General features: G+C 41.0%; 1 protein-coding gene across 3 annotated transcripts; it reads right to left on the reverse strand.

Moving 5' to 3' along the window:
• Positions 1-189: 189 nt before the first annotated feature.
• LOC142414877 (putative protein tag-53) lies at positions 190-23,359 on the reverse strand. Of its 3 annotated transcripts, none has more exons than XM_075512698.1 (9): positions 23,000-23,359; positions 22,478-22,537; positions 13,625-13,886; positions 12,762-12,841; positions 11,873-11,951; positions 10,282-10,328; positions 8,440-8,560; positions 7,343-7,529; positions 190-316 (listed from the first exon to the last, which is right to left on the reverse strand). In XM_075512698.1, the coding sequence occupies exons 3-9, from the start codon at positions 13,785-13,787 to the stop codon at positions 295-297; spliced, it is 699 nt and encodes a 232-aa protein (XP_075368813.1). In that variant the 5' UTR covers positions 13,788-13,886; positions 22,478-22,537; positions 23,000-23,359; the 3' UTR covers positions 190-294. The 3 variants fall into 3 exon arrangements, with proteins under 3 accessions (XP_075368813.1, XP_075368812.1, XP_075368811.1); XM_075512697.1 differs by lacking the exon at positions 190-316 and adding an exon at positions 6,251-6,757 and having other exon boundaries at positions 23,000-23,358; XM_075512696.1 differs by lacking the exon at positions 190-316 and adding an exon at positions 6,251-7,003 and having other exon boundaries at positions 23,000-23,358.
• Between the last annotated feature and the right edge of the window lie 2,225 nt (positions 23,360-25,584).

The following is a 25,584-nucleotide window of genomic DNA, read 5'->3' on the forward strand; positions in this document are numbered from 1 at the left end:
ACTCATCACTTGCAAACACAAATAGGTGTAATAGTTCCTACAGCTACTGTTATAAAGGATTAGTTAATGCCTGTGTGACACTGAGAAAAAGGGATTTTCTTACCATTGTTATAGTATTGATTGATTGGCTGTAAGGTCCAATCATCCTCTAAAAGTTTATTTTTTGGTATTTATTTAAAGAGATTTATAAATAAAACTTTTGTGTGAATCTGGTGTTGGGATGTTGGCAGGTCTGCCAACCGCTTAAAAGCTGTAAGAGTTGACAGGAATGAATAAATGCATGTTCTGTCGCAGTCATGTAGAAAAAGCCAGCTCCCTTATTTAAAAAAAAAAAAAAAAGTTCAGATTTTTTTTCCTAACAAAGTTATCCCCCGTTGACTTACTAATGCCTGTCCCAGCCTGTCCTCATTAACTGGCCTTGCACCCTTTTGCTGTGTGTGCATGTAATGCTGATCAGTGACAGAGGCTTTTTAACTCTATAATTAAAAAATGATAACTTACACTAAAACCATAAGTGATTGGATCTAAAAGTAAAAGTGATTTTACTCCAGTCACACTCCATAAGTGATTGGAGTAATAGGTTTTAGAGAAATCTTAACATTTATAGTAACAAAAAACCCCCACCCCCTGTCTCAAACTGATTCATCTTAGGGAGATGCTGGATCTCAGAACTGCGTTTCAGTCTCACCCATTTAGCCCACCAGGAAGAGACCAGCGAGTCGGCCTCTGCTGCGCACATGGCAGTGGTCTTACAAGCTTTGGAAATGGGTACCACAGCGTGGGAGTTCCGGCCCTCTTGCAGTGGTAATGGGGTTTAATATTAGGTAAGTCATATGACGTAAGTTAGCTGCCTACCTGGTAATCGGTCATGGTTAATGAATTAGCTTGAATGTATTTGATTTTGAACTTAAATTCTACATGTGGTTTGTCAAAGACAGACAGTGGTGTAAAAGCTATGTTTTGGACAATGTTTTGGACACAGCTTTGGCAAGAAAATTTTCAGCACCATTAAGAGGAGCTCAGGTGAACAGTCCACTTACATTTGGGTCTCTTTCCACAAACTGTTTTCAGCCCTTGCCTGTTTTCCCTTTGATTGCACCTTGCTCATTCTCGTTTCTTGAAGCAAAGGTGTACTGTTGAGATCAGCATGTCCTTCACAGACAGCACTAGATATATTTTTCACGTTGTGAACATATTCTGGTACAACCCAAATCTTCTACAGGTTAAGTGTTAGCAGCTCTATTTCACGGCCAGCTAGCATTTAAAGCTCTATCTGGGCACATAGAGTGTTTGTTAGTTTAGAAAGTTGTAGTACAATTATATAGCTGTTAGACATGGTAACGTCACAGCTTTCAAATGCAGCTGGACAATCATAGCTTTTATACCAAAAAATAAAAATAATCCATGCTAATGGCCTTTCAGTGATGCAGGTGTGATCCGTGTGTGTTTGCTCTGAGTGTTAGCACCGTAGATGTAAGTACAGCCCACCCTCACCACCCTCAAATGGAGGCAGAGTTGGCGTGATGGCGTTCAGCGCTGCGCTGCCTTGTCACAGTGTTCAGGAGGGAGATCCAAGCGGCCGGCACAGCCTGTTGGACGCCAGGATCCATCGCTCAGTGTCACACGTGGTTGCGTGCACCTGCTGGAAATGAGTGGGTACTGACCCTGCAGGGATGTCGGACCCTACGCAGCATGAGCCGCAAGGTTCTCCTACAAAGTTCGCCTCCTTTTTACGTTTGGCTTGAGCACTCTGCTTCATAAACACGCACCCCCCACACCTATAACTGGACAAACTTATTTTTAAAGTATGTAAGAATATTTTTTTAGCTAGATCTTTTTTTGTTAAAGCCACACTAACTACTGTATTTTTACCTTTTATATGTAAAGCTTGGCAATAGCTCTCAATGTATAATTTATTTGTTGTTTTTTTATAAAACAAAGTGCACCCTCTTGCTTCTGTTTCACAATGATAGTGATGTATGAACTGTTTTAGGCACCGCACTGAGATCTGTATTGGAACTGTACATGGGAACGAGAAACTGTGTAGTCCACTCAACCCAGTCTTGAAATGTTTATACTGTAGTTTTGTCTTAAATATACCACATCAGTGCAAAAGTCTCGCAGAGTCATCTTTAAGCTCCGCTGTGTTATGCTGGTATGGCAGTAAAAGACCGGTTGGTCAGCCGGGACTTGGGACGTGAGCTGTGCGGTGAGGGCCGGTGGGCTGCTGCACCCCTGAAATCAAAGCCAGAGGTGTGTGGCAGACACGTGGTTTGTGCTGAGCGCTCGCCCACCCTCAGTTCGAGGAGCCTCTGTGGCTGTACATTAACTCTGCAAGACTGTATTTTTCTGTCTGTATGCTAAGGTTGCTTGGCAGCTTCTAATATAAGAGAAGGGTACCTGGGTTGGTGAGAGATTGGTAAACTTATTTGGGATGTCAAAACTGCTGGCCGTCTTATAAACTTAATTTGTTGTCAATTAAAGCGTAACTTAAGATGGGATCTAAACTTGCAGATACATGCTAAAGAATTAAATGCCTTCTTTCCAAAAGAGCTGAGATTGTCCAGGAGGGCTGTCAGGTGTTCACTGGTTTTGAAAACCAGAGTACTGAGGTGTGTGCCCAGAAAGGGAGTTTTGAACTTCCAAGTGTAATTCCACAAAACGTAGACAAAAGTGCATGTCGGTTAGTTGAGCAATCTTGCTTTTATTTCCAGTAAGGGATTGTTTTCTGTTTCGAAGTACAGTGGTGCTAGTGATTGCTTAAAGGAAACGGTTTATTTCCAAAGGCTGACTTTGGTGAAATGCTTAAGGTGGCAGCAAAGAGCAACCAAACCATTTGATCATCTTCATTTCTCAACAATTAATAAACTTGGGAAAGTATCAAAGGGAAGTGAAATAATTCCATCCTAATGACAAAAGGAAGTGAAATAATTCCATCCTAATGACGAAAGGAAGTGAAATAATTCCATCCTGATGACCAAGCTCATAGAAAGTCATTTCCCTTGTGGCATAATTTGTTGTGTAGGTCAAACTATGATCCCACTGATAAGCCACTGAATTGTTCTTCAAATCTGTTTATAACTCAAAACAATGAAACATGTTTGGTTTAGATTTTTTTTTTTAATTACTTTAAAAAACCCTCTTTAAGTGTCTACATTTTAAAAGAAAATCTTTCTGCTGTTCAGGCATTTTAATGTTCAGAAACCGAGTGGTAATTAAAGACAGTTTGTTGAGATAGGCTGATGGATTTGCTGTCTTTCATATATATGATACAACAGTGCATCTCGTGTCTCTGATGAGATTACAAAATAACACTGCATCCTTTTGCTTTTATTCTCTGGATTCAATTAGACTGCGGGCATATCAAATACATGCAAGCTTCCCTTTTTTGCAGAGACATTTTGAAACAGCTAGCTTCAGTGGCAGCCCCTTCAGTCCGTGCCCAGCCAGAAATGGTATGCTTTGTTTTGTGTCTAAATAGCTGCCATTAATTAGCTGGAGTAATTCCATTCATTATTTCATGCAGGCTACCACAGAGCTTTCAGATGGCAGCAGCTTCTAGTCACTCACTTGGGCCCGGGATTAATTCTCATTAACTGCTACAGTTATGGAGAAATATCATAACTGTAAGCACATCCACAAAGACTCTTCTCTTCCTCTGTGAAAAGGTGACTGCGTTGGATAAAAATGTGCCAGGAAAACAGGAGTGAAACCACTTGAGGTTCACCGACAACCCTGTTAAGTGTAGTTGATAGCACTGGTTGAGTTTTGAAAGGGAAGATGACCCAGGGAATGTGATACAGTGGTATTAGCAAGGATTGTGTGCCTAGGTCTAGGATACCTGAAACGCGGATCACGCGTGCCCAGAAGAGACTGAGGTGCCAGGCGCTCCTGCCACTGACTGGCTGTGGGATGCAGTCACTTTATATCTCAAACCCCTTCCCTTCCAGCTGGAGCTCACCCTTGTTTTCTAAGGCCTGGGAATGGGCCAGTAAGGGGAGAAGTAGCCTCTGGTGGCTTCAGCGAGTCTGCTCTAGCACAGATTCCCACTTCCAGGACTGGAGCTCCCTTCTCTTCATAGTACTATTGGGACTTAACTGCGGCTCAGCCTCCTGTGAGTGAGCCCTGAGCCCACCTCTCTCCAGCCACAGCCCCTCCTCGAGTCCTGTACAGGGGCTGGGGAACAGCGGGGCCCCTACAGCATCGGGCTGGTTTGAGAGGCTTAGGATCTCTTAGGTGAAGAAGCTGGAGTTGTGCCAAAGGCGCTGGTGCAGCCACCTGACTTGGCACGCTGGCAGAGGCGAGGGGAGGAGACGGGGGAGATGGGCACGTTCTGCAAGCTGCTTTTTCCTCCCCGTGCCAAGCCATCGCCTTTGGGCTGGCTCGTGTCCTGCCTGCGTTGGCGCCAAGTAAATGTTAAGCCCTTCATGGGGCTGCCAAAGGGAAGAGAGTTTGGGGGGGAGGAAGAAAGGAATGGCAGGGGCTGGATGGCATTTTCCTGGGGCTCTTGCACATCCCCAGGATACCTGTACCTGCCAGGAGGCCTTCGCGTGACTTGGAAAAATCACTCGTTTATTGTTGCCCTTTCCAGTTAAATTTCCTTCCCTCACCAAGCCTAGATAAAAGTCTGTACGTTACAGCAGCTCTCTCTGGATAATGCCAAAACAGACATGTCAGCTAGCAAAAGAAAAACATGCTGCTGATTTAAGATTGCAGTGCTCTGTACGTGCTCAACCCCATCGCTGTATGAAGTCCTTTCCGAACATATTCCCTCTAACTGGGCAATTCCCCATTCTTGGAGGAGAAATTCAAAGCTCGGGCAGCCCTCGAGGCTGGCTGAAGTGCCATGAGACGACTGGGACTTGCAGGAGCATGTTCCTTGTTCAGAAAGGTAAGTTCTTTGTTCATTTTGAAAATGTAAATACATATTTTAAATTCATGAAAGCTCAGAAAACAAGCACACACTGATACGAAATGCAGCAGGCTTTACTCATATGGCAGCATACAATGCTCTCTGTTTCCAGACAAAGGTCACGGAAGGTCCAAATAACTCTTAAGTAGCTTTCTGCGAATTCACCTATAATTTCCTATTGAATTCACGCGACAGCTACTTGTGAAGAGATGATGACAGTATCTCCAAATACTCTCACTTAAAATTCATTATTCCTATGAAACTTTTGAAAAGTGATCTTTTCAAATACTCAGAAGTATTAAATCACACTTTCCACTAACTTCAAACATCAGCATCTCTTCTTACGGGAGGCTGAAGTTCAGTTAGTAACTACTATAGAAATAAATGCTTGAAACACTGGACAATATTATCTTTCAAAAAGAGCACTTTTTCTTTTCAACAAAGAAAAACCATACATGAACTCAGGATTTACTAGTATAGAGGGGAAATGTGTAACACATACTACATATGTTGACAAAACAGAGAGAGATGGAGTTGGAAAAGCAGAAATCCCTTTGTGACTAAAATCTGAGTTACCAGTCAGAACAGCTTATGTTTTGCGCCGCTCCTGTCAAGCCTTCCTCTCTTTTTCCAATAGAAAGTCAAAACCTTTTGATCTTGTGCTCAGTCATTACACCTAGCATTCCCTGGGCAACTATTTTGTTCTTCCAGGTGTAATGCACTTCCTCTGGTCTAATGCCGCACATGATTTTCAGGGGGGACTCATGGTTTCACTTCCTCAGGGTTAGATGCAATCCTTAAATATCTTCTAGATTTCACTTGCTAACTTGTCTGTTGGGTTTCTTCTTTGTTATAGGCCATCTCATGTTGCGAATATCTTGTGCAACGTACACTCTCTGAAGAAACAAAATCTTAAACATCTTAGAAAATGTTGCCATTAAGATTTATCAAATCCTTCATGTTACCGTAACGTGCACAAACTTGATTTAAATACAGTTTAATGGGTGCGTATTTATTTCTTATGCCAGTGCAAAATGAGCAAGCTTTGCACCTGAAATGGCAGTTACGGAGCCAGCAGGGGTTACGTGTCATTCTGATTTTCAAGGCAGCATCAGCCACTGCAATTTGAAGGGGTGTTAACTGACCAGAAGAAAAAGTAACAAAAAGAGCAGCATTCCCACAAGCTCCTCTCAGCAATTGCAACTTACATGCAAGTTGTGACTTAAATATATGTCAGGGTTTGTTCACATTGTAAAAAAATCTGTTCACAGCAAGTATGAGAAGGTTTAATTTTTTTTCCCAGTGTGCTGATAGGAAACTGAAGACAGCTGCAAGCAGTTGGTTTACCACCTACTGGCATGTTGGTGGAAATTTATTTTTTCACTTTGCAATCAAAGGGATCACAAGCTATCAAACTCCATTTGCCAGAATGAGATCTCAGAGAAGCTGGACAAAGGTTTACCCCCAATGAGCAGCAGCACGTTGGTATCACTGCTAACTTCAGCCACTGCAGTTGCGTTCTGACAGTCGGTTCCCTCCTCTTCTCCCACAATGTGAGCAGCAGCAAAAGTCTCTTTTTCTGAAGGGACAAACAGATGGAAAGTCTCGTCCTTTGACAAAATGCCTGGTGATCTGTTTGGGTCTAGTTCTGCCTCTGAAGTGGTTTGAAACACACAAAAGCCCCCTGGCTCCAGAGGCAAGCTAAAGGTTTTCATTTCGATTGCATTGCTTTCCTCATTGCTGAATGCTCGGTATGCGGGCTGTTGACGGAAGTAGTTGCAAAAGCGAGTGTGCTTTGGGATGGTCACCAGCTGGTGATGCTCTTTCTGCTTACTCTTCCAATGGCTGGGGAACGTATTAGTGAAATCTGAGGTAGTTTGGAAATCAACACCAATTCCTAAGATGCAGTGATACATTTTAGGAGAAAAGTTTGCCTTTGTAGTACTACTTAGCTTCTTCCATGTCTGCGTATGGAAATGATACTTCCAGAGGTCACCATTAGGACTGGAATTTGAAATCCCTCCACCAAAAATCAGCATAGAGTCTTTGAAGACTATTGAAGCATGACCTACCACTGGAGGAGGTCCTTGGCTAAATGTAAGAGAAACCAGCAGTTAAGGGGAGACCAACAAGAAACTAACACTGATTTTAGCCTCTATTTTTCTTTTAACTCAAAAGAATGACTGCTGAACAGCTGCATTGGGACATCAAAATCACACTGCTGACAGCTGCATCAGCACGTTGCCAACAGCTCTTCCAAGGAAAGCCAACTGGAGCCCCAGGGATGGCAGCAGTACTATGTCTTGATCTGAACAGTTCCTGCCATCGCCAAAAGGGCAACATCTCCCTCTCTGCCTGCACGCAGTATCAAATGGTAAGACTAATTCTGTCTTTCTGTGTTAATTTAGTGTAACAAATAGCATAGTTTACCTTGTTTTGATGTTGGACCAGCTGCTGCTTACGAAGTCCCACTTCCATAAGTCCTTCTGTTCACTCAGCCCCATCAGTCCTCCGAAGAGGTACATTCCTGTATGATAAACCACTGCTGAATGGCCATGCCGAGGTCCTGGGCCAGGACTGTGAGATGGGGTGGAAACACACAACCATTTTCTTGTATCTGAAAGCAAAATATTAATTTATAGATGTACCAAATTTACCCTAGTATTTGGGAAGGGATTTATTTCAAGAACAAAGTAACTCTTCTGTTGGAGAATAAGGGTTTCTGCTCTAAGCTTATTATAATGTAAGTTAACAGCTTTGATTCTGACACTGAAAAAGTGCATTTAAAAATCAGTTTTGAAATAAACTTTTAATGAAAATGTCAGATGCTGTATGACAGATGCCATGGAAATTTTATTTACAGAGCAGTTTTTCCTACAGCTTTGTTATTTCATTAACTCTGACACAGAAAGATAATTTCCTGGCTATAAGAGGGAAAATCAGTCAACAAAAACATTCCTTCATTAATGCCTGTTCTTATTCTCCCTGTGAGGGAATGATGGATAAGATAAACCCATCATTCATTTCAAAATAGCGAATGAATGGCCACCAGATAACAAAAGCTATCCATTTAGGAAGTCTCTGGGAATCATCTGGTTTGCAACCACCAGATTAGCGATGAATATGCTAATGAACCCATCTCCTGTCAGGTTTGGCCCCCCATGGTCAGTTCTAGATTTGAGATTCAAAAGATGGCATTAATAGGCTGAAGTCAGGGTCTCTGCTGCACCTGAAAGTTTTTGGTAATCCTTGAAGAATTTAGTGAATAGCGAACAAAACATTCTCCCTGATTTTCAGCTCTAAAACTGGCAAATACTGCAAAACTTCTTCCAGTATAATACAGTCTAATTCATTTTGGCTGGGTATTAATTTAATTGACAGAAATCATAATTAAATGCTGCCAAACAGAAGCCAAAACTAACTTACCACATTTCTACTGATAAGAATTTTCTTAATAGAGCAAGCCATGCTCTCCTGCAGCAGTCATCGTTTTACAATGGATCAAAACCTTATGCTTTTTAACTTACCAAAATGGAAAGTCCAGAACTCTTGTGAAATGCCTCTGATGCCAAAGTATCCCCCGTAGATGCACATGCTGGAATGGTACACTACCGCACTGTGACCTTTTCTGTTAGTTGGTGCTGAGCTCTAGAATAGTTTAATAATAAGACAAAAAACTGTTAACAGATCAAGTCTTACCAGTAGCAATGTCTATCTTGGGAATATGCCCATGTAATGAAAACCATTGCTTTGGGTTGTGTTAAACTTTTAAAATACAGAATAAACCCACCACTGAAGACTTGTATGGATGCAAATACAAACCATTTTCAAATCTAAGCAACTCTCCCTTTTTAAATCCACCACACTATCATGTGCCTACAGCCTCCCCCTCTCTGCACTCACATCAGTAGCACTGCTTCCACTACTGCTAGGCATGGTTTCAGGACATGTTCATAGAATCATAGAATCATTAAGGTTGGAAAAGACCTCTAGGATTATCTAGTCCAACAGTCAACCCAACACCTCCATGCCTACTAAACCATGTCCTGAAGTGCCATGTCTACACGTTTTTTAAACTCCTCCAGGGATGGTGACTCCACCACCTCTCTGGGCAGCCTGTTCCAATGCTTGACCACTCTTTCAGTAAAGAAATTTTTCCTAATATCCAATCTAAACCTCTCCTGACACAACTTGAGGCCATTTCCTCTCATCCTATTGCTAGTTACTTGGGAGAAGAGACTGACACCCACAATAAATTGTTGTAAATATATCGGGCAACTCTTGGGAATATAATGGGGGGGGATGTAGCCCTTTCCACCATCAAGCACAGTCTTTCCACAGTGGGGAAACTTTAGTCCCAACAGTAACTCCCACTCATTTTGCTTGGTGTGGATTTGCCCTACCACAAGTCCTAGGCTGTGCCCAGACCCTCAGCAGGAAACCAGGTGGTTCCCACTGTGTCTGCAGCAGTTTTCAGCACTGCTGAGACTCGTGGACCCAAACCTGGGGAGGCCCAGCTAAAGCTGAAACAAAATATAAGGCAAGTGTTTGGTTTACTTCTTTTGTTCTTCTTTGGTTGTTTCTTCTCAAACAGCCCTTCTTTTGGGGGGGGGGACGGCACACCCATGTTCTCTATATTCAGTTTAGGATAATTACAATAAACCATTTACTCTTATAGGTAAGAAGAAGGAGTTGATACATAATTCCATCATATTTGTTGTACATAAACAAAATTTCATCAACCATGTAACACCTTTGTTTTTCCCCGCCCACAAATGACCCTGCAGTCCCAAACTTTCTCTTGACTCCTCCACCAAACATAGGTAACCACAGTAGTAACAAAAAATGAGTCATTCCTTACATGTAGTGATATAAACCCAATCTCATAAGACCAAGACACAAATGCTTCCACTGAGGTTTCATTTAGAAGTGGCAGTATCTTGGTGAGTCCACGTGTTCAGACTGAAGAAATGAAAAATGCTGCAGCACTTCACATTTCGAATTTATTAGTGTGACTGCCAATCCATGTTCACAACCCTACTTTTAAAAGCACAGACTTCATGTATGGTTGCAATACTCCATTTAAAATTAGTTTTCTTGATAAGGATTTCAGAAAAACAGAACCAGTAGTAGAGGAGAGGACTTAACTTCTTATATAAGACTTAAATTTTAAGAGCAGTATTTTTAAACACTGTTTTAAAGAAGGAAAAAGCCTTAGTTATTGAAAGTGCAAAGAAATAAAGTATAGCCACATGCTTCTGAAGAGATAAGATTGGAACTGTTTGGGGGAACATATTTCAAAGCAATCTGTTTAATCAACAAAGCAACAGGCATTTGATTCACACATTCACCACTTCCTGGCTCCTTACCTCAGTCTCTGCTGGTACGTTACGGCACTCTGTCCATCTTGCAGAATCTAGGGGATTGTTTTAATAAAGCGCAGTTTATATCCCAGACCACAAGAGGACACTCCTCCAACATTAATTTTTCAAATTACAGATCTAATTTTCAAGTAAGTCTCATCCTGGTGTTTTCCACTGACAAGGATGAAGAAATCTGCTTCCCACTAAGACAGCAGTACCAAGGGGCTTACAGGAGACAGTTTAAATAGTTTTCCTGTATCCTCATCTGATATCGAATCACAGAGAAACCACACTGTATTTTGTTTCCCAAGGCTAAATTTCACAATGCAGAAATAATCTGTGATTTTCAGCATTTTCCGAACTTGCAGAATCCCCAGATTTACCAATGGACATATGGCTCCTTCTATTTGCTATGTAAACCTTATGCCAACAGCCTTATTCTTCTTGTTCCTTTTCACAGATCCCTTAAAAGTAGTCCTCAAATAACAGTCAAAAATCACTGATCTATGATCACCAGGAAGGAGCAGAAATATCAGATACCCAGCATCAGAGGTAGAATGAGAAAGCAGTGCAAGCTTACATTAATAAAAACTATACTTGCCAGGAAAGATTTTAAATAATGACCATGAAAAAAGTAGACACACAACGAATTTTAAATAACTCATTCCCAATTTTCACTGATAAGTACCATGAGTAATAAGATGCTTTCTCCTATAAAATATATTCCCACTGAGGATCTTTGTTCTTTCAGCAGGTGAATATTTCAGACAAATGGTGGAAAACAAAGAAAGGATTAAAAAAAACCCCCATTGACTTAAGGTTACATAGTGAAGTAGGAAAAGAGGTCAGGAAACTTAAATCTTGGTCTTGCCACAGGATTTACTAGCTCAAAAAGAAATCAATCTCTCTCTCTCTCTCCCCTCCATCTGACATCAAAATAAGCAGCCATTACTATACACAGTATTTTCAAAGGGAGAATATATAGTGTATGACATATTAAATTCAAATGTTGCACTGCTTTTATTAGAATACACACTTAAGAGATCCCAAATATTTGTTCTTAGGAAAAAAGCCCTGTGTTACGAAACGCTGTTGTTAATTTCCCACCTTCTTATTTAATTATACTTGTTTTTTCCTGTTCCATCATTGCTGTTGCCAGCTTATGTATTTCTTCAGTAAAAATACAAAATGTGATATACTTTACTGATCTACTTTCTTCCATAATAAAACAAAGAGCTTGGCTTTAAAATTTACGTAACATAAGGAAAAAACTTTAAATATTATCTGTAATAATTATTGGAGTTTATGGATCAAATAGTAAACTTCAGGGTAGGGGAGGAATAGAAATGCTGAGACCCTAAAATACATAAAACTTGCCAAAAAAATACTTTCTAATTAAAGTAAGAGCTGACTCTTTGATAGCTTAACAGCCTAATTTTAGGGGGAAAATATGCACACAGTTTTACACACGTTAATTCTTGTAAAGCCTAGGGAAGGCTATGCTACAAGCAGCAGAAAACAGTTTGGTTCTTACTATTTATTAGTACCTATGGACTTGGAATGTCCCATGGAAGAGACTGGCTATTGTGTATCATACCAATGTCATATATCCAGAGAGGAGTTTTTGCTTGCGTGAAAGCAGAATCCACCATCCCACCAAAAATATACAGGGTGTCCTGCAAAATGCAAAAATATTTGTCACTTTCAGGTAGGCATATAGCATAAAAATAATTTTTAAAACAATTCTTAAATTAAAAGGCTGCTATCACCAAAATATAATTAACAATAATGCATAGGATGATCTATTAACAATTCAAGAGGCAATCACAAAAAGCCACCAACTTTTAATCATGTCTTTATCCTCTCCCGGTAGGAAACCCTGATGAACATTGTGCTGCTTTAATGGGGACAGCATTCCAGAACCACTCGCTTCCCTGTCGATCTGGGACAGCTTGAGGGATGCGGATCTGGAGCTCTCAGAGGCATTGCTCAGGTAATATTAGATTATGCATGTTTACAGAAAGATTTCATTGCATCGCAGCTCCTGATATCCTAAACTCTGTTTTCCCCTCACAAGCGAAGCTATAATTTTTATTTGCCTTCACTCCCCTGTCCCTCTTCTATGCAAGTTCTTAAGTGGATGTTTCTGTGCTGTAGCTTATCATGCAAATGAATTCAGAGCAACTGTTACAACTATACAACTAAGTCAAAGAATGTGCTGCCAAGGTCTTTATTTTGTATTACTATTTTGTACTGAGCATTGACTGAGGAAATCGGGGACCTGCATGCTGCTGCAAAGCTAAAATACTGTCACTTTATTCAGAAAGATTCCAAAACATTGGTAAAGCTATATCCAGAATTGCACTGACATAAATGTATTTTCTGGGTGTAGTATGTCAGTACATAATCATCTATGATGTTTTATTTCACTGTATAATAGGAAATAAAATGTTAGGATATGGACAATATAAATCTTGGTCTACTACCTTATAAGCCACCATTGAATGTTCTTCCAGTTCTTCTGGACCATCTCTTGAGCAATCCAGCATTTCCCATTCATTTTTCACTATAAACCAAAGTTGAAGTTAAGACAGCAGTGCACTGAACACTTAAACATTAGGGAAAAGGTGAAAAGATCGGCTTTGAATTTGGCTGCACTGCCATAGTCAGTGGGGGAAAATGAAGTGTTTTGTCATCTTTCCTCTCTGTTAGTTCAGAAGACTAAGGCACTTCCCCCCAAATTAAATATGTGCATTTTTCTATTTAGCAAACTTAAATGTAATAGAAATTGATCTTGTTACTGCTTTTATTTTAATGCTATACTGTTACCTACATCAAAACCCAACTATTCTATGAGCACAAACCCCAGCACAATTCTATGTTTTATATCAGTAACAACAACTGAACAGGGAACACCATACATTAAGTCAAAAAACACAAAGTGTCATATTTGATACTGCATTATTAGTACAGTCTTACAAGATACTGTATTCATGTGTTCCCTTTGTGCACTTTTACATGCATAAACTATTCCCATGTTAAAGAGTCAATAAAGCTATGTCTTTGATACCTCTTGCAAGAACTAGCATATTTTAAATGACTCGGTATTTCTGGTCAAGAAAAAAAAAAAACAAAAAACTGAACTGAAATCCAAACCTTCTGGGACACCTTCAAGAGGAACAAACACACACCATTTACCCAATGAACAAAATGCAGTTTATCTATCATTTTGATGGAGAGACTTTAAATGGGGGTAATCTGTTAACTACGGAGTATCCCCAATTTCATGATGGCTGGATGTAGGTAGAATCTCTTTAATCCTGACATACAAGTGAAGGGGCAAACTTACCTATATTGTATCGCCAAAAATCCCTAAGACTAGTGGTGTTGCGCCCTCCGTAGAGATAAACAAATCCTCTGCAAATAATGCAAGCGTGTTTATATCGATCACAGGGAGAGGGCTTCTTTTGGGGTGCAGATTTCCAATCACAGTGTGCAGTTTTTCCTTTCATGCTGACGACTAGGATTGTATCCAAATATCAACTGCAAAGGACAGCCATGTCAGGGGAGGGTCCCAAAACATCAGGGACAGGGCTTAAACTCTACTTGGTCTGTAAAAAGACAAAAAAATAGTTTCAGGTTTAAAAAAAAGGAAAATAAAAAGAAGATAGAAAAAAGAAAAGTCTCTGCCTTATGATAAAAAGTTACTGTGTTTTCTTTTCATTCTCATCAAAAGCAGCCTGACAATTTTGGCCGTCTGTGATAATACGTTAAGTTAAGTAAAGCATTTGCAATGCTGACTCTCAGAGTCTTATATCAGCGACACTGGGACAGGAACATTCCTGGAGCTGAAAGTTTTCCAAAGAACGTCAGCGAGCTGAAGCGATAAACTGCAATACTCTACGTTTGCAATATGTTAGAAACCAAGGCTTGGTCTTTTTCACATGAAAAAGTACTTAAAACAAACCTGTACTTAAAACAAAATTCAGAAAGAGTAAATATTACACATGAAAGTAATGTATTAGCAGTTGTCTAGAATTTATTTAGACTTTCATCTGTAAACCAGCTGAAATTAGGATGCATCTGCAAAAAATGACACTATCCTTTCATCTGCCACAAGATGTCACTGTGTTCTGCGAAGACAGAAGTACCAGAAACAACATTCCTCTATTAATCGTCTTTAAAATATATCATGGCCAGTGTTTTGAAGTAGATTATTTTATGAAGCACTAAAAAAAAAATATTAAAAAATCAGTATTAGGCCAAATTCTGGGATTTGTGTTGGTAACATGTCTAAGGTGACACATGTCACCAAATGAGGTGACAAAGACTCCCAGTTCCAAAACTATTTCAGTGAAAGCCAGATTCCAAATGTATCGAGGACCTAGGATGGAAATTGATAGGCAACAATGTGTCACTATGGACACACTGTTAACTCTTACCTACTGCAAAGTAATGCCTATTCTTCCACGCCTAACTTCTCCAGTTCAAGTAAGCACATATCTAGCATCCCAGTGGATAAAGTCCTGTAACTCTCAGCTCAACATAACTAATGTGCAGCAAAACCATTCTTTTGATTTGAGACTGTCTCCGAGGTAAATGCAATAAACATATGCCTACTTAGCCCAGTTATTTCTAAGTTAAAAAAAACCAGACATACCAAATTTGCCCTGGATGTACAGCAATAAATCCATTTACATCCACAGAGAACTTCCATTACAGCTGGGGCCCACAGCCTGCCTGAGCAAAGCAGTGACAAGGCTGGAACTTTTCCCTCCAACTCTTCAGAAATGGGATGAGAGTAACAAAGCTCTTACAAAGCCTGGTCATTTCATGTCACAAGCAGCAGTGTAGGCAGGCACTGGGCCCATCCACCAACTTCTAGCTTAGTGCATCAGAGTCTTCAGCCTGTGTGTGCCGAGTGCATTTTTTAAAGTAGCCACTGTGCAGTACTCAAAGGCTATCTTCTCTGAAGAGATGCCTTATATGACAAGTTTCAGTTTCCCAGGTTACTTCACAAGGACACTGCATAAAAGCAGCAACGCTTCTGTCAGATCAGAAACTACTTCCAGGTAAAGTCTGAAATGTAAATTCTTTCCTGCAAATTGTAATTTAAACTTTCTTTACACTGGAACAGTTACTTAGAAATATAGCAATGACCAGGTTAGGTTAAATGAAGCCCTCTTCTTCAGATCTACATGCAGGTATTTTTACTATATGCGTTGCCACAGTATAACTTAAGACATATAAACTGTGCCTTGAAGTTAATTGTGTAAAACTATGTTTAGCCATATATATGCCAGTGAAGGTCAACATAAGCACTGTTCACCCTGTGCATATCTGATTACAGGATAAAGGGGTATGTACAGAGAGACTACAACATATCTAGATCTCTGTCAAAAGTTGCCATGTTACAAAAAGGAAAGAGCAACGTTCTCTTGGATTCAATGACGAACAAGTAGTTAAACACAAAAGAAAAAAAAATACTATAAAAGATTTCTGTAAAACCAGTTTATATGTCCATAAACATGCTGAGTAATAGTGGCCAGCTACATAAGCCTTTATTTAATCATTTTTATATGTACTTCTATAATAAGCCTTCCTTTTTATTTTTCTCACAAAATCCTACGTCTTCTGTTTCACTGCTGCACTTGAAACAACATTTTTGTTTCTGAGAGTCTTCAGTATTCTGCCTCTGTGCCAACATCCCTTGTTCAGAGAGGTTTATATATGAAGCAGCACAAATGCACACCCCCTTCTTCAAATATTTTCTCCCATGTTCAAGAATTCCCTTGTTTTCAGAAGCCTGGATCTCCTCCAGGCAAATTCATGAGCCATCATCAATTTTTGCTCCTTCTCTCCACCCATGAACGAGGCTCCTCGTTGTCCCTTCACACCATCTCCTTCCTCAAGGCCCTAGCAGATGAGCCCTGGCAGATCAGCTACAACGTGTTTGCTCTGGGTTGCTACTCCACCAGGTGTAGAGGCAAGGTGTGTATCCGAAGCTCAGTCACTGCAGTTCACAGCCTGCTGTGCTGTGTGTAGTTCACCCCCCCCATGGCCCCTGTTGTGGGAAGTACCTGTCAACAAAGTGCCAATGTAAAATCTGGGAGGAAAGAAGGCCTTTACGCCTTAAACTACTATTGAAGCAGGTAGACTACCTGGAGTGATGTGGAGATGCTGGGACTCTGGAGATGAGTCTGCAGAGCTAGCTCAGGTGTCATGGCATGCCATTGAAAAGGGAATGCTTTATGGCATGCCATTGAAAAGGGAAAAGCAGCTGAAGTTGTGAAACACGGATTCTCTCCCTAACTCTGCCAAAGCTTCTGTGTAACCATAGCCAATTCATCTATTTACTTCCACAGCTAAATGGGGACAAAGACACCTCCTTAGTAAAACACTTCAAGTTTGCTGATGCAGTGCTGTGTGAGAGTATTACTACTCTGACACAAGGTATTACTACTATTGATATAATTTAATGTGAAAAAGGTGATAGGTCTCTGCTATTAACACTTTACAAAGGTAAAATAGGCTTGTCCCCTTGAGTTTTGGTTTTTTTCCCAGCTATAAAACTGGTTATTCCTCTTCCTACATATTTGTGTTTGTTATTCTTCCTACAAACCTTGCCTCCTATTATACACACATTCAGAGAAGATGACAGCCCTGATTTCATATAGTAGATTAGCAACAAAATCCTGTCCACTTGTTTATCTACCCCAGCTGAACTCTGTGTAGGGCAGGCGAGCAGGATGGGATCGCAAAAGGCCAATCTGGGATTAACTGAATGGGTGTCTCCTCCCAGTCACAACTTCTGAGCACCAACTGACCCTTGTGAATCATGGCCATTTACTCTCTGAACGTACAGCATTCTTGGAAGCAGACCTACAATCACTTAAACAGATCAGTTAACAAACTGCTTCATTTCAGAGTTGGGGAAAAAAAAACACGTTCAAAGTTAATCTTGAATCTTGCCTTTCATCACTGATACTTTACATTATAAACTTGACTCCTGGATTGCCCTTCTATAGAACCAGACTCACTAAAGTTCACCTACCGTCTACCTTAACAGCCCTGTTTCCAAAGAAAAACTGCTACTCTTCTGAGAACAATGTCACCGAGCAATATCCTCTGTGTCATGCAACACTGACCTCAGCTTCAACTTGGTACAAGCAAGATCAATTATCCAATAGGAAGCTCTAACTTCAGCAGAATTTCCAAAAAAATACCCAAAAAGACAACTCAGAACATTTTTATCCAACTTTTTTTTTTTTTTTCAAAACAGCTGTAGCACACAAAAAAATGGCTGCTGCTCTCCAAACTCTTCTGCCATTTCATTCTAAAAATAGCTCCTGTGCAATCAATCCCAATTGTTAAACGGCTGGAGGAGCTGTGAGACAAGGACCTAAAGAGCTGCAATTAGCGTGGTAACTATAGCACAGAGTGCTTATCAATTAATGGCGCCACACTACTGTTTCATAATACAAATAATTCAGGAAATGTAGAAAGACAGGAATTACTTCAGGAAATGTAGTTTATATGTTCATTATATAATTATTTATATTTCTATTAGATGTGGTTTCTCAGACAAATGATTTATTTATTTAAAGTATTACTTAAATAGATCTTCATTAAAGCTTTTTTCTACCTCGGTCCCCTGATTCATTTCCATCTGTTTTCAATATACTCAGAGAAGTTTCAGATTTGAGAGGATTGAGCCTTTTGAAATATAATGAGATATTAAACCACTCATATTGGGGGAAAAAAGTAGGAAATCTTTGTTTTGTTAATGACCCAAGCTCAACCCTTGAACCTTTATGGGCAGAACACTGTATTTTCTTATTAGGCAACCTGATGTTTTACTGCTCTTCAAAAATAATAACAGATCTTCCTGATTCTACTTATCTTACAAACCTTTGCTTTAGTGGTGGTTTTATTGTAATGCATGTTCCAACAGGACTGCCTGCATGAATATGGAGAAAACTTTGACTAAAGACTGGCAAGGCAGTTATGAATTACTAGTTTTAAAAACAAACCCACTTCATTTAGAATAGTTTAGAGGGCAAGGCTTTTTTCAGTATACCGCATTTACCTGCAATGCTTTACTATGTGTGATAGATTTTTAGTATCCTCAGGTTTGCTATTTTATTATTTCCTAAATTCAAGTTATTATGAACTGTTTGTTTGTTTGTTTGTTTGTTTTCAAAATACAGGAATTAATCTTCAGAGGTGCTCAGCTTCAGAATTTCAACCTAGAAGTCCACAATGGCTTTGGGAATATAGAGTATGTGTAATATTTCTGCATTATTGGCATTCTGAATTGAAATAAGGGCCTTGTTTTGCTACGTGTTGTAAAACATACAGTTACTACATGACTTACAACTGAAGTAGTCAAGGCAAAGGGAAGGAGATGGAAAACGGTGTTTGTTCTTACAGGGGGAAGCCGAAGGACAGAAAGAGGATTTGTAAAATGACAAATCAAAGCAGGGGACACAGCTCTATCCTGGTTCAGAAAAATGACAGGTACTTTCCAGTAAAACAATAACACCTCTGTCATCTTATAAGGCTTACAGCAGACATACTGAAAATCTACAGAAAATCCGAAAGGCTTTTATATTAAATAAGTCTTACTTGAATTTTAACAAGTTTAGGGTAGTATTCTTAAACATTATCATTGTTATATTTCAGTGCTTCAGAATGCTTTCTGTAATGAACAGGTATTTCAAAGGAGATAACTCTTCTAAAACAGCCCTGTATAATTACAGTTTCTATATACTGTAAACCTATATATGTAATTACTGCTTCTGGAGTGTGCAGTCCTAGACCACTGAGAGCACTGGCACCTTTACTGCAAAACAGATGAGAGCATCACGAATCTCTCCTTGTGAACAGTTGTCTGCCTGCTTCTGGGGCTCTGCAGGTAAGGTATTGCATTTCTTTAATTCAGATCATATTAATATTAAAGCTCTAATTTCAAAATTTCAGAATAAATTTACATGTTTGCATATAATTGCAAAATTAAATTTTGCAAATTGACATTATTAGTATATTCTCTTTTGGTTTTTTTCTAGAAGCTTTCACCCAGAAAAGAAATCCTTTACGTTCATTACTGTGTAGCACTACTCCATCTCTATTACAAAGTGAGTTCTTAAGTAGTAATAAATACAACAATTTATTAAATAAAGAAGTATAAATATATCCAGTTGTATTTTCTGTGTGCTAGGTAATATACTCTCATATATTCTCATGAGAATATATGAGAAAATGAGAAAATATTTCTCATTTTCAAGTAAGCAAATACAACTTGATTTGGGATAATACAGTAAATATTTAATGTTTCCCAAATATGGTGGTGGTGGTGATTTCTGGAAAAAAGAAATTCGGTACTTAAAATATTTCTGAGACTGTTGCATCTTTATATACAACTCTAATATATGAATCAGGAAATCATCTTTGCCACTGCGTTGAAATAAGTCTTATGGTACAGACAAAAAATAAATACATCTATATTATCTTACTTTCATGGTTTATTTTCCTTAGTAAATTAAAATTTCAGGTTTTGTTTGGCATTTGGTGGGGTTTTTTGTTGTTTTGGGTTTTTTTTTTTAAGAATGGGGCTTTTTCATTTTAAAAAAAATAGAATATATAGTTTTGAGTAGTAGATGTCCCAAACTAATCTGTTAATTATGACTTCCAGAACTGCAATTAATCATTTGACTGCAATCCAATTCTGAATGAAGTTTCTGAGAAAGAGCTTCCTGAAATACACATCTGTAGGTGGCACAAGTAGAGCACATTATGGACTTATAAATCCAGTGCACCAGCCATGCCTGATCAAAAGTTTATGCTGATAATCAATGTGAGTGTGTATGGGTTTTATTTATTTTTGGTCCTTAATAGAATATTTTCTACAGAAATCTAATCTGCTTTTCAAATCTTATTTAAGGTCATGTTGCTGACTCCATCCATAAGTATGTCAAGAGCTCATTCTCTGTTGTGGTTCTACCATATAACTGGGATAGACGCCCTGACTGCAAAGTGTCACTGCAGCAAGATGGCCCTTTGGACGTTAGCCGAGACAAACAGGTATTTTTTCAAGTTCTAGATATGGCAGAGGGAGGAAATACAGTTCCTGGTCCTCACACTTCAAGAGAAATGAAATGAGAAACTCCCACCATGTTCACAGGGCAGTCTAAGATGTATTTGGCCTTTTAGCCTTTCCTTGGAAGTAATTTGTACTGTCACCACTGGAAACAGGTCATTCCAATACATGGGTCATCACCCCTTCCCCCCAGAAATAGCAGTTTTCAATGTTCCTAGAAGGCATCACTTTGGGGATTTCACAAAAACTTACTAGTTGGATTCTTTCAAGATACAGTAGGTAGATGCCCTGGAGATTCAATGTAATAAATCTGTACTTAGGTGTGACTGAATGCATCTTCTTGACAGCTTGTGACCTGCTGTTGAAGCAACTTCAGAATACTTTATTTCCTAAGGGAGGCTCTACTTGCGCTAATTCACAAGATTTTCTAGGTTAGGAAGAAAGACTCTGGTTGACAAAGGAGTCAGTGCCTGCCCAGTCTGCCTACTCTCCTCAGGCACGAATTAGAGTACTATAGTATATACCTGACAGCTGAGAGTGTATCAGTGAAAAGCTATTACCTTCCATAAAAAAAAAGTATGCACTGAATTTTACTTGTTTGTTCTTTATATTCCCTGACTGAGGAAAAGGAACATCTAATAAAAAACTCAGCCACACTTACAACTTAATGCCACACTTCATGGAAGATAGACAATGCATTTTTCTTGTCCCCAAGACATCTTGCCCTTAGACGAACATGGAGCAATGGGGTAGAGAAGACACATGAGGTTATGAGAATAGCAGAAGCTGTAGCTTGAAGAAATATGAGGGAGGAAAGAGAGGGCATTTGGCAATGAGAATAATAAAATGTTCCAGCTGGCAAATATTAAAACATCCAGATATCATGTTAGAATCAGTATGAATTTAGATTACACAGTATGGGAGAAGTCATGGGAGACTTGCGTGAGAAAGAATCAGATGGCACAAGACTGGAAAGACTGTCAGTAATGACTGGAGGAAAAACTGAGTATAAAAAGGATCTTTTATAGGGAAGATGAATTTACACAGTCAGGTGAAAGATGGTTGCATAAAAACAGATGATACAATTGCATAGCTGGAATAGACTGCATAGAGAGGAATAGCTGGATTTTAGTCTGGCAAGGAAAACAAAGGTGTCAGGCACGCAAACAGTAATAATAACCATGATCGTGCACAATAACCTTGATGCCAACAGTTACTGGGCTGCACCCGCAAATGGAAGAAAAACAAACCCACAGAATTTCAATATATAAAGGAGACAGAAAGCATATAACTTTACACATACACGTTGTCGCTCCAAATTCAAATGGAATTACTCATGTGAATAAAACCACTGATATGCATGAGCCTGCACAATGTAGCCTAGATACCAGAGCAAAAGAAGGACCAACTCTTTTGTTAGAAGCCTGAAAAAATGTTTTGCAAGCTGTTTTCATATTCAGACTCCGAATGACAGGGTCCATTTTTGACTGGAGCCTGTCTTTCTGAAAAATCCTCACTCCCAGCTAACGTGGTCCAGTATTCATCCCGAGCCAGATGCACTTTGGCTTGAGTTTTGGATGGTTGCATTTCTTTGTTTGTCTTCTGCTCGATAGAAGGCATTTTGTTGCTTTATGCTCTTTGATTATGGAAAAGGGAACGAGGAAAAGGAGGGTGGTGAATCTCCTAAATTGGAAGCGAGGAAACAAGAGCTCTGGCTGGCCCTACCACAGACCTCCTGCGCAGCATCGCAGAAGTCGCACGTCCCCTTTCCCTGGCGATCTCCTGCCTGCAAAGCACTGACGCCGCTTCCTTCCTTTCATGCGCTTTGTTTCGTTTCGTACCTTTGGACGAAAGCAACTTTGTGTGCAACCGCACACAGTTGTACAACAGTAGCGTTGTACAACAGTACAACTGCGTGTACTGAAACGTCATCTAAGCGCTCCCTGTGATGGTGTGCATGCATTAGAGCCGGTCAGTGCCCTCACCACCTTCCCTCTGCTCCCCTTCTCCCGGCGGCAGTGCTGGCTTCTCCTCAGCAGGTGCTAAGGTGACACTGGGGCCCACCGCCCCTCTTGCTGCACCCCTGCCCCGGGCAGGCCTCACCTCTGCATCTCCCTCTCCTTTCCGGGTGCCGCTGCTCACCACCTCAGCTGGGGTTTGGTCCTGACAGGACGTGCCAAAAAAAAAAAGAAAACCCAAAGATAAAAATAAGAGTCTCGGGAGCCTGCATTTGGCCAGGCGTAAACCCCGCCCGGCTGTGCCCAGTGCCTCCCCTCAGGTTTGCCCTCACAGGGGGACACTATACCCTGCACACCGCGCACCGCAGGCACCAAACGGGGACACACACAGACACACACCCAACGCCGGAGGTGAAGGGACCGATCTCCTTCGGGCGGGCCGCACCACAGCGGGAGCCAAGGCCGCCAGCCCTCAGCCGGGAGCGGGGCCACTCCGCCCGGGGGCCGCCGGGCACTGCGTGAGGCGAGGGGCGCTGCCGCGGGCGGGCCCGGGGGGCCGGCAGGCCTGTCGCGCTTGGCCGCCAGCACCCGGGAGCGAAACCCCCTCCCTGGGGCTGCAGCCGGCAGCCTCCGCCCGCCTCCACCCTCTCCCCGGGCTCCCTCTCACCTCCCGAGGGCGGCGGGACCGGCGGCGAGCCCGGGGCCGGCGGGCGGGAGACGCGGCCCCTGCCCCGAGCCTGCGCGGCGGCGGCGGAGGCGCGCAGGCACCGCGGGGCGTGGAAGCGGCTCGGTGTGCTGCCGTCTGCCCGCGCCGCTGCTGCTTGTCCCTTGGGTGGGGACAGGCTCCGGGAGGAGCTGGTGGGTGTCGCGGCCCTGGCGTGCCCGCCGTGACCGGCGGCAGGACCGGATCCGCCTGCCCGCGGGGTCCCCTCGCAGGGTGGCGGGGAAGCGGGTGATGCCGGAGGCAGGAGGCTCTGCTGAGCAGTCGTGAGTCCTACGGGCTGTGTGCAATGCCGGGAGGAATGTGCCGTAGCCCTTTACTGCCGTGGCATAGCCCTGTTACTCATGAGGAATGTATGAAATGTTGGGTCTGGCCTGAACGCAGCCAGAAACAAACTTTTTTTCTCTTTTTTTTTTGTTGTTGTTGGGAAGGGGGAGCACGGAGAGCGGTTGTTTGTTTCTGCGCTCAGTTCCAAGACCTTTTAAGTCAGCATTTAGCCCAAAGATCCCTCTCTCTACGCTCTCCCCAGAGCTACAGCACCAGTACTTGCTTGGACTTGTGGCCTTGGCTTTCTGCTCATCTACTTCAGCTTCCACAGGGTTTGCTTTTTTTTTTCCCCTCTCTGTTTCTCCTTTACAGCTACATAAGGCTTCATAAAACAGTCAGGAATGAAACTCCCCCACCCACACGTGCCTCTGTTTTCCATGTTGACATGTTTTCCTGCTTTGGGGTGGAGGCTACTACTTTTTCCTTAGTATTGCTCCTAAAAAAGAAATAGCGTAATTGTTTTTTTAAGTTACTCTAAGTGGAGGCCAGTAGATACACCCAGTCCAAAGCAATGCAAAGCATGTGGCCTGGACTATATGAATAATATGAATACCTTAAATTAGAATATATTATGTATAATATATCCGAGTATGGTAGCAATATATGCTTCTGAATTTTTCATGCTAGGACTTTAGGCATTACTGAGAGGCCAGTCCAGAACTACAGTGCAGAACTTTCCCCAGACCCTCTTAATTGCCTCCTGCTAGGAATTAAAAAAACCCCAAACCCAAACCCCAAAACAAACCCACACATTTTTCATAAAAAGAACTCTGAGATCATTAGCTAACATTTGGAAGTCCCTCAAATTAACATGCGTGAAGGACTGTGGCCAAACTCCCACTGGCTCCCATAAAAGCAGTAATCAGTCCTTCAAGCAAGATTCTCTACAAAATAACACCCAGAAGCCCCTGCAGAAGGGATTGCCAATCTCACCATCTGACTAGATTAAAAACAGCAGTAACAATGTGATAATTGACAGGAGAAACTTCCCTGACAAGGAATGAATCAGTGTTTATTTTTAGCCTTTTTCCCAAAGGCTTTATTTAAACAAAAGATTAACTAATTATTTCCGCCGTTATATTGTCCACACTAGAAACAGGAGGTGGCAGATCCTTATGTATCTGCAGGGAGCACTTTGTTTTGGCTCATCCTTTGAGGTCGGCACCCTGGACGGATGCGACTGTGCCAATTGTCCTTTCATTTCTAGTCCAATCAATCTGAACAGTATCAAGGCTTCACTAAATTTAGACCCCTCCCCATCAATATTTTTTATTTCCTAAATAGAAAGCCTCAAAAAAGGTTTCAGAAAACGTAAATCGTTATTTTCTCTGTATCCTACCTTTGCTCCAAAGCTTCACTTGGACAACAAGTCAGTATTAATCCTGTCACTGCAACTGCCCACTGCAGCCTTTTGCAATGACAGAGCACTCACATTCCAAGAAGATAAGGTTGCTCTACCTGTGTACAGGAGCCAGCAATAAAATCTTATCTAGGAGAAGGCAGCTCACCTGAGAAAAGACTGGCAAAAGATTTGTCCTGTTTTATGGGACAAATGCAAGGAAACGGTATCAATCCCAATGACACCAAATAATATCTGTGTTTCTGGTAATAAGCTTTTTGGGTTCTGCTTTGTTTTGCAGTGGGGGACTTGAAGTGTTTTTCTTAAATTTTGAATGAATTGTGGATTGCAGCGTGGGTTTCATTAGCAAAGAAGGACTCATCCTTCTCTGAAAATGTCTGAGGATATATTTTTGTGGCTTATCTGCTGTAGAACTAAAAAACATAAATGAGTCTTTGTTTCATGGTACTGGGTACCTATAATACGAGGATTGCTACAAAACATACAAAGAGCTGATTTACTGGTCTCTTACTTTCATAGTCTCAAAGCAATTGTACCACGCTAAATTGATATGTCAAACTGTATTAATTTTAGTCCTGAAGAATGAGTCTCATTTTCAGCATCCAAGTATTTATTCTTCAATGGAAAATGTTTGTGTAGAATTTCTTTTCCATGCTCCTAACTATGTGTTACTCCATACAAGTCCCCAGAGCAGCTGAGTTCAAGAGGTGCTCTTCAAACCCCTCTCATGGATGCCAGTGGGACTGAGTCTTCACAACTGCAACTGTACCTGTACCCTCTAAAAAGACATGTTTATGATATACTAGAGCAGGTAAAGCATTTATCCAGGAAGTGGAAGGTCTGA

Source organism: Mycteria americana, chromosome 9 (genome assembly GCF_035582795.1).
Source record: "Mycteria americana isolate JAX WOST 10 ecotype Jacksonville Zoo and Gardens chromosome 9, USCA_MyAme_1.0, whole genome shotgun sequence".
In the NCBI taxonomy this organism is placed as follows: Eukaryota; Metazoa; Chordata; class Aves; order Ciconiiformes; family Ciconiidae; genus Mycteria; species Mycteria americana.